Raw genomic sequence first — 7,491 nt, 5'->3', positions numbered from 1 at the left:
CAGGCGCCCCCATGCCAGGACAGCCCCATGCCGTCACCCACTGCCAGCGGTGCCTGTGCTCTCCGACAGCACCGTGTGCCATCGCCCACTGCCAGCGGTGCCCGTGCCCTCCCGCTGTGCTGTGCCACCGCTGGCACCAGCAGCGGCTTCCCGTGCGTGCGTGCAGGGTGCCTCTGCCCCCGGGAGAGCCGCCGGCTTGGGAGCGGGAGGACAGCAGGTGCTTTCTGGCAGCAGGACAGGTCTCCACAGGGCAGCACGTGCCCCGGGGATGTGGGGGAGCCGATGGAGGGATGTGGGGCCCGGGAGGGGGAACACAGCAGCTAACCCATTGGCGTTGCAGGAAGAGAGGTCTTACCACGGATGACTGCCACATCTGCTAGGACTGCCTGTGCTGCGGAGTCCCCATGTCACATCAGAGTGGACCCCAGGGCTGTGGGAGAACAGTGTGCCAGGAGCCAGAGATGCTGAGGGGGTGTGAGAAAACCCCGGTTCCTCCCATCGCTTCCTGGCTTGCCTGGCCCCTCCCTGCCCATAATAGCACTGAGCTTTCCTGCTGCCTGGCAAAGCCCTGGGGCTGGCATGGCTGAGTCAGGCCTCCTGCACCCCCATCATCCTCCCAGGGTGTCAGGGGAAGCTGAGGCACAGGAATGTCCGGTCTGCCATCACGTGGCCGGGCAGCAGCCAGTGCCAGGGACCCGGGAGCTGGGCACCGCACGGTGGCTTGGGCTGCTGGGGAGTCCTGCCCTGGCCTCCAGCTCCAGCAGCCTTCCGGATGGGAAGCTCAGCCCAAAGGTGGGAGGCAAACCCTTCAGCCTGGAGGCAGAGGAGCAGACCCTGCTCCTTCTCCAGCCGCTGCCGGAGCCCTCCTGCCTGTGGCCCGGTGGCAGCTGTCCCCCTTGGCGGCTGTGGAGCCCCAGAGCAGGCTCAGCTTACACAGCATTGGCTCCATCCAAGGTGTTTCGGCACAGCTGCTCCTCGCTTACGCAGGCTTGGAGCTGTGTCCCCTGTCCCCCAAGACACAATGTCCCAGCCTGGAGGTTACGTGGGAGCTCCCAGCCCTCCACAGGCAGAGGACTGAAGCACCTTGCCTGCTCCAGCCCACAAGTGGTTTGGGGCGGAGGGGCTCCCTGTCCACCTGACAGTGCCAGAGGGGTGAGATGGCCTCCTGCCTATTCCCCGAGGGGGACAAGGCAAGGGATCCCTCTGGGTATCTGCATTTCCCTCTAGGAAGGGTGGCCCCGAGCAGCCCTGGAGGGAATGTGCTGCCAAGTGTTTGCTCCCCGCAAGGGGGGCAGTCACCAAGGGGTGTCCTCGGTCAGCAGATAGAGACCCCCGCGCCCCGGGGCGCTGCCCGCAGCCCTTCTAGCAGCCCTGCTCCGGCACTTGGTGAGAAGCCAGCCTGGCTCCAGCGCTGCCCCCTCACCACTAGTGCACCCCAGAGCGATGAGACCTGCCCTTCCCCTACCAGTCACTGGGCCTGAGAACCCTCCAAACCCATGCCACATGTGCTGGCTGGGAGTCATCGCCCTGGACTCACTCTGCGCTGCTGACACATACCCAGCCGGCTGCAGAACCTGCTACTCACCGCTCCCAGGCCACCCCCCAGGCAGTAAAACCCCAAACCCACAGGGAACCTTGGCATAAGACCCAGGGCATGTTATTGCTTTGACGCCTGCGAGTGGAAAAAAAGAAGGGACCCCGGGGAATTGCCCGGGCACACGGCTCTGCCCACACGGGGGGACGAGGCGGGTGCCAGGGAGTGCAGCTTGCTGGCAGAGAGCTGCCAAGGTTTTGTGCATGAACTCCGAATCTGCTCTCTGGAGATGTAGAGACTGCAAACCTCTTCCCCGTAGTTTTACCCAGCCGAGGGGGGCAGTTTTGGCAGTGCCTCCGAATTTCTGACACCGCAGCCCCCCTCCCTGGGGCCGGCGTCCCCGCGGCACCCCCTCCACTCACCTGCATGTGGGTCGGCAGGGCTGGCGCTGGCGGCTGGTCAGGGGCGCGAGGCCGGCATGGCGGGGGGTGGGCGGGCCGGTCATGAGGTGGTGCCTGCGGGACTGAGCACGGGGAGCCGATCCTGCCTGCTCGGGGTGCTTCCCCTGGGGCTGGAGGAGAGTGAGCGATGCGGAGGGGCTGGCAGCACCTTTGCAGGGGACAGGCCCACCCCCACCGTCAGCTCCTCCACCCGGCAGGAGCAGACGCAATGGCTGGAGGGGGCCGAGCCGGAGGGCTGTGGGGCTGCGTAAAAATGCCACCGAAGAAATTCATGGCTCAGGTTACCCGGCTAGATAAATATAGCGTCTTTATCTGACCTCACAGGGCGCTGAAATGCTCCTCTCGCATTCCAGCTTCAGGGAGGCTTAAAAGGGGACGTGAAGCTGAGGGGGCTGGTGGCCCACGGCAATGGGGTGCTGGGAGGGGAGGCTGTGGAGGCGAGGGGGGGGCTGTGGGAACAAAGAAAGATGGCTGAGGGTAAGTGCAGGGAGGGGAGAGATTTGGGGAGGGAGATGGAGGTCCAGGAGGGAAAGGATGGACAGAGGGTTAAGAGGAGGGAGTAGGGTGGGACACAACTTGGTGTCGGGGCCAGGGAGGCAGAAAGAGGGGGTGCTCATGGCTGCCAGTAAGGCCTGGAGCAGAGCATCAAGGTGAGGGGAGGAGGTGGTCTGGGTCTTGTGCCCCTTGGGGCAAGCCGTAGGGAGAAGAGCCCCCTAAGCCTGCAGCAAGGGTGGGGCCACAGGGCAGCCGGTTGTGGCGGTGCAGGCACAGGAGCACCCACCCCTCATGGCTCCACGGGTGCTGGGGCACCCACCCCAGCACCACTCCCCCAACGCCTGACCCACCCAGGGCGGCACGGCCTCGCGGTACACCGGCACCTGAGCGGCCGTGACTCAGTGAGCACCTGCGGAGGATAATTAGGAGGGATGCAATTATAGTGGCATTTTCCTCCCTCCTGCCTGGCTCCAGCCCTTAATCAGGGAGGGATGCGTCTGGGTGTCACTCTGGGAGGCTGCTACGGGGGCCACCAGCGGTGTTAGGGGGCTGGTGCCAGGGCCCTGCTCCCAAACCTGAGGGTGAGCATGCCCCACAGTTCCTGGCTCCCAGGGCGGCATCTTGACCCGGGGCAGGGAGCAGTGCATGGCTGGTCCGGCTGCTCTAGAGGATGCAGGGGCCCTTGGCAGCCCCACGGGCAGCGTGCAGGCACAGGTGTGCAGGAAGGACCCTGGCACGACAGACACACCACCCCAGGGCCAGGAGCTTTGGGACACGCGTGCACACCCAGCCCTGCTCCCGCACAAGCTCCCAGCCCCGGCAATTTCCCTCCCCAGAGGATGGCTGGGCCAGGACCGGCCCCGGGGTGCCCGCTCGTACCTACCCCGCTTCGCCTCCCTGCCGGCGCGGTGGGCAGCCCTGGCCCTGAGCTCACAATGGGGCGAGGGGGGGCCTCTGGGATGGAGCGGGGGGATAGGGACAGGGACGATGGGGATGGGGGCAAAGGGCGTGGGCGCAGGGGTCTGTGCTCCAGGTGGGCAGGACGGGGTCTCCCTCCCCGGGGAAGGCAAGTCTTGCCCCTGCCCGCTTCTCTCCGCAGGGCTTGGGCTGCTGGAGGCCCGGGGGCAGGCCCGGTGGGGGCTGCCCAGGCAGGGTGTCCCCCCACCCGGGAGGCTGAGGGCATGGGCCCCGCCACGGCCCCTCGCCCCGCCGCCGCACACACGGGTGGCCATGGCTCCAACACACAACCTAGAGTTTTATTGTGCAGACAGAGGAACACTCCCGGAGGATAGTTTGTTGTTGTTGTCGCTTTTCATAGGGTTCTTTTTTTTTTTTTCCCCCTTAACAGAATTTCTTTTACGACAAGCTGTGGAAACAACTACAAATGCTCACAAAAAATATGAGACTCGAGACGCATCTGCGCTCTGCAGGCTGGGCTCTGCGCCTGCCCCGGCACTCACCAGCAAGCCCAGGGAGCTGGGCGCAGCCAGACCTCAGCTCTACACGGCCTCAGCAGCACTAGACAGCAAGCAAGCAGGCAGGGATGGGCAGGGGGTAGGAGGCGGCTCGCGGTGTCCAGAGAAGAGCAAGGAACGGGGGGAGCAGCTGCTGTGAATGGCTCTCAGCTGTGGTGGCACAGCCCAGGCTGCACGGGTAGCAGTGGGGCTGGGGTTCACCCCATGGACCCCGATGCTCTGCCTGCATCTTCCCCTGCCCCCGTGCCCTTCCCTGGGTGAGGGTGCAGCAGGGCCAGCCCTCTGGTCTCTCTCCCCGTGGCCGGCTGGGCTGCTCCTCACCCAGGAGCCACCAGGTTTCGGGGAGGCTGGGGCAGCAGCCCACTGGCTCCTCGGGGTCCTGTGGGGCATCGGGGCAGGCCTGGGCTGGCGGATGCGGGCTGTGCTCGGCGTCCCTCTCCCCGCTCTCGCCGACCCCTGCGAACGTCCCGGGTGGCCAAGAGCTGGGCTGCCCTTAGGCCCTCTTCTGCTCTTAAATGGAGACAGGAAGGAAGGAGGGAGAAGGGAGGGGACACATGGGTTCCTCCCAGTGGCATGGTGGGACCGGAGGAAGACTGTGCTGGAGGAAGGCTGCTGAGCCTGCCCAGGGCCAGGCACTGGGATGTGCGCCATGAGGAAGGATCGGGGCCCCCAGATGTTCCCTTGGGGAAGACAGGGTGATGGTGCAGAGGAGTCCCTGCGGAGACCCTGGGGTCACGCTCCCGTAGGGGAGCCCCCTCCCCACCAGCCTGCGGGGATCCAGCTCCGGGGGCCTCGGGGAGGGGAGCAGGGGTGAAGGCAGGGCTGTGGCTAGCTCAGAGAGGCTCTGCTTGCCTCCACTGTGAGCAGGTGCTAGCAGCAATTCTCTCGTCACAGCTAAGGGCTGGTCCCTGGGGAGAGAAGCGGTGCCTCGGGCTCTGGCAGCCCAAAGGTACCAGACGATGTCTGGAGGAGGCCTCACTTCGAGCTCAGCTGTAAAAAACGGATTAGGAAAAACTTGTTGCCAAAGCACGTTTGCAGTGAGCCCCCACCCAGGGCCCCGGAAGAGCCCTAAGGAGGCAGGGGCATTCGATGGGTGTCTCCCAGACCTGCTCCCCTCTCTCCTCCCAGCCTGGCCAGGCCCAGCATCATCCCGTGCCTCCCCTGCTCCCTCTGTCTCTTCCTTGCTTGCTCTGAGACAGGACTCACCTCGTGCCCCCTCCCAGTCACGGCAGCTTGGGGTGACTCAGGGTGAGAGGAGCAGGCTGAGAAATCAGTAAGTCACCTGGCTAGCGGGCAGGGCGGGTCAGGGACGCTGGCAGCCCCGTCTCCTCCGGGACCTGTGGGCACAGCACCCAGCACAGGGACCCCTCCGCATGCTCTCGCATCGTCTCTCTCTCTTACCTGCCAGTCCAGCTGTCTTTCCCCAGTTGAGAACAGGCAAACCCCAAAAGTTAAAGGGACGGGAGAAGCAGGCTGTGTGGGGCTGAGGCTCCAGTGATCCCAGCACAAGCAAACCAGCCAGCCCACCCAGCGGGGAGGTGCGATGGGAGAAGCAACGCTGCCTAGCAGAGCCACCATGCTTCGGAGCAGGGCATGTGTGCGTGTGATGGCGGGTCTTGGCACAGGATGGTGGTTAGCGTTAGATATACGGCTATATAGAGATAACACAGAGAGAAGTTTCACTTGTTCCAAATGGTTCAGCTTCTCTTTCCAAGGGCTGTGTTCTGGCGGGGAGGTGGGTTTGCTGGGGTACTCGGTGTGTGCGTGCGTGCGTGCGTGTGTGCGCTTTTCCTTTCACAGGGACACGAAGTCCACGGCTTGCAGGAGAGGCAGGGAAAGGAGAAGCAGCAGGAGCCACGAAGTGTTCTGGATCAAGAGGCTGAAGCCGGCGCATTTCTCCAGTTTGTCTGTGAGGACAGGGAATGGGGAGGGAGAGAGAAGCCGCAATGAAATCCCCCAGGAACAGGAATCAGGCTGGGTGTTACAAGGGGTACTGGGACTCAGCTTCTTGCCTTTTCTCTGTCACAGAAATGCAGCAAGTGCCATCCTGGCCCCTTTCCTGTTTCCCCTCCCACCTTGTAGCCATGTAGTGGCAAAGCTTTTTGGGGCACAGAGTCCCTGGGAAGCATAACCCTGCCTGTGCTTGACTGATGTGACAAGGGGATGGGCACCCGGTAAGACAAAGGGCTCTGCAACTGGAGGACTGCTCCTGCAGGATGTAAGTGTGGAAAATCCCTACTGCGCTCCTGCTCCGGACCGCGTACCTCTTCAGTCCTTCACCAGCAGACTTACCCCCTCTGCTGGGACTGACTAAGAAGCATCACCACCCCATAGGACACCTGGGCAATGCACCCGAGGCAGGGCCCAAGCGAGGCAGGGGTAAGCAGTCTGAGATGGGGCACAGTGAAGCCATCTGTGGGGCTGACTGCTCTGCTTGCAGTAGGAAGGGCATGTAAGGGTTGGGAAACATTTATGGGGCTCAGGGAGGGTTTGGGGACGCCATAGGGGGTTGTGGTTGTCTCTGCTGGCCCTGCCAAGCCAAGGAGCAGGTGGGAAGGAGGGGCTGAGGCCAGGCACAGCTGCCCGTCTCACCTTTGATGACAGTGATGTTCTTTATCTGGTTGCCAGTGTAGTCATTGGTGGCCTTCAGCTCGCACATGTAGACACCCTCATCGCTGGTGGTGAAGCTCTGCAGGTAGAGGCACACCAGGTTCTTCTGCATGGTGACGTTGGCTCGGTTCCGGTAGATGTTCTCGGAGACGCTGATGGTGCTGTGGATGACATGCTTCCTGTTGTCCTTGGTGATGCTGAACTCATAGGTCAGGGGGTTGCTGGTTTTATTCTCGTAACGGCAGTCCACCCGGAGGCTCTGGCCCAGCAGGCAGGCACTCAGGTCCTTGATCATCTGGCAGTGGGCAGCCTGGAGGACTGGGAGAGGCAAGCAGGGGTTGGGCAGGGAACGGCGGGCACTGGGGGTGCCCATGCAGCCTCCTGGCCCTTGCTCAGCTGCTCTGGGCTGGGCTCGCTGGAGAGCAGGGAGGGGATGCACGCCTGCCGGCTGTACCTGTCAGGATGACGGCAATGCCGACGGTGGGGTTCATCTTTCCGCTGAGGTGCGCGTGGCTGTCACTGAGAGGGGAGCCTGGGCAGGGAGAGAGAGAGGCGGTTCGTCAGGCCATTGCCCTGGCACACAGACGCGGGCTCCTGGTGGTGCAGACACGGGCACACATGGCACAGGTGGGCAGGCTGCCTCTTCTCGCACAAATGATGCTCTATAGCCTGCTCCTCATCATGGTGTCTGAGCCACCGCACAGGGACTGGCTGGCCCTGCAATGAGCTAGGGAATCGGGCACCGTGTGTCCGGCCAGCATCACCTTTCCATATCCCCAGGCAATGCCAGCCATGCTCTCTTTTCCTTGTCCGGATCCCCCACGCCAGACATTCAGTGAGCGTGGCACAGACCTGCAGCTGCCTGCAGCGAGGGCTGCGTGCGCTGTCCTCCCCTCCTTCTGCCCCGTGCCCAGGC

The 7,491-nt window shown here is 63.6% G+C and overlaps 1 protein-coding gene across 2 annotated transcripts; it reads right to left on the bottom strand.

The window, feature by feature from the left end:
* Positions 1 to 5,759: 5,759 nt before the first annotated feature.
* Positions 5,760 to 7,066, bottom strand: THY1 (Thy-1 cell surface antigen). 2 transcript variants are annotated; one of them, XM_009486832.2, is made up of 3 exons: positions 7,030 to 7,066; positions 6,558 to 6,893; positions 5,760 to 5,872 (listed from the first exon to the last, which is right to left on the bottom strand). In XM_009486832.2, the coding sequence occupies exons 1-3, from the start codon at positions 7,064 to 7,066 to the stop codon at positions 5,760 to 5,762; spliced, it is 486 nt and encodes a 161-aa protein (XP_009485107.1). The 2 variants fall into 2 exon arrangements, with proteins under 2 accessions (XP_009485107.1, XP_075579470.1); XM_075723355.1 differs by having other exon boundaries at positions 6,558 to 6,842.
* Between the last annotated feature and the right edge of the window lie 425 nt (positions 7,067 to 7,491).

Source organism: Pelecanus crispus, chromosome 19, assembly GCF_030463565.1.
Source record: "Pelecanus crispus isolate bPelCri1 chromosome 19, bPelCri1.pri, whole genome shotgun sequence".
NCBI lineage: Eukaryota > Metazoa > Chordata > Aves > Pelecaniformes > Pelecanidae > Pelecanus > Pelecanus crispus.
This window is presented reverse-complemented; position numbering and strand designations above follow the sequence as displayed.

Bases quoted from the DNA above. Each gene is read 5' to 3' on its own strand.
- THY1 (XM_009486832.2), bottom strand. From the start codon at position 7,066: ATGAACCCCACCGTCGGCATTGCCGTCATCCTGACAG. The intron at 6,894-7,029 runs GTACAGCCGGCA...TGCCTCTCCCAG, and splicing joins CATTGCCGTCATCCTGACAG to TCCTCCAGGCTGCCCACTGC. The intron at 5,873-6,557 runs GTGAGACGGGCA...CTGTCCTCACAG, and splicing joins GAACATCACTGTCATCAAAG to ACAAACTGGAGAAATGCGCC.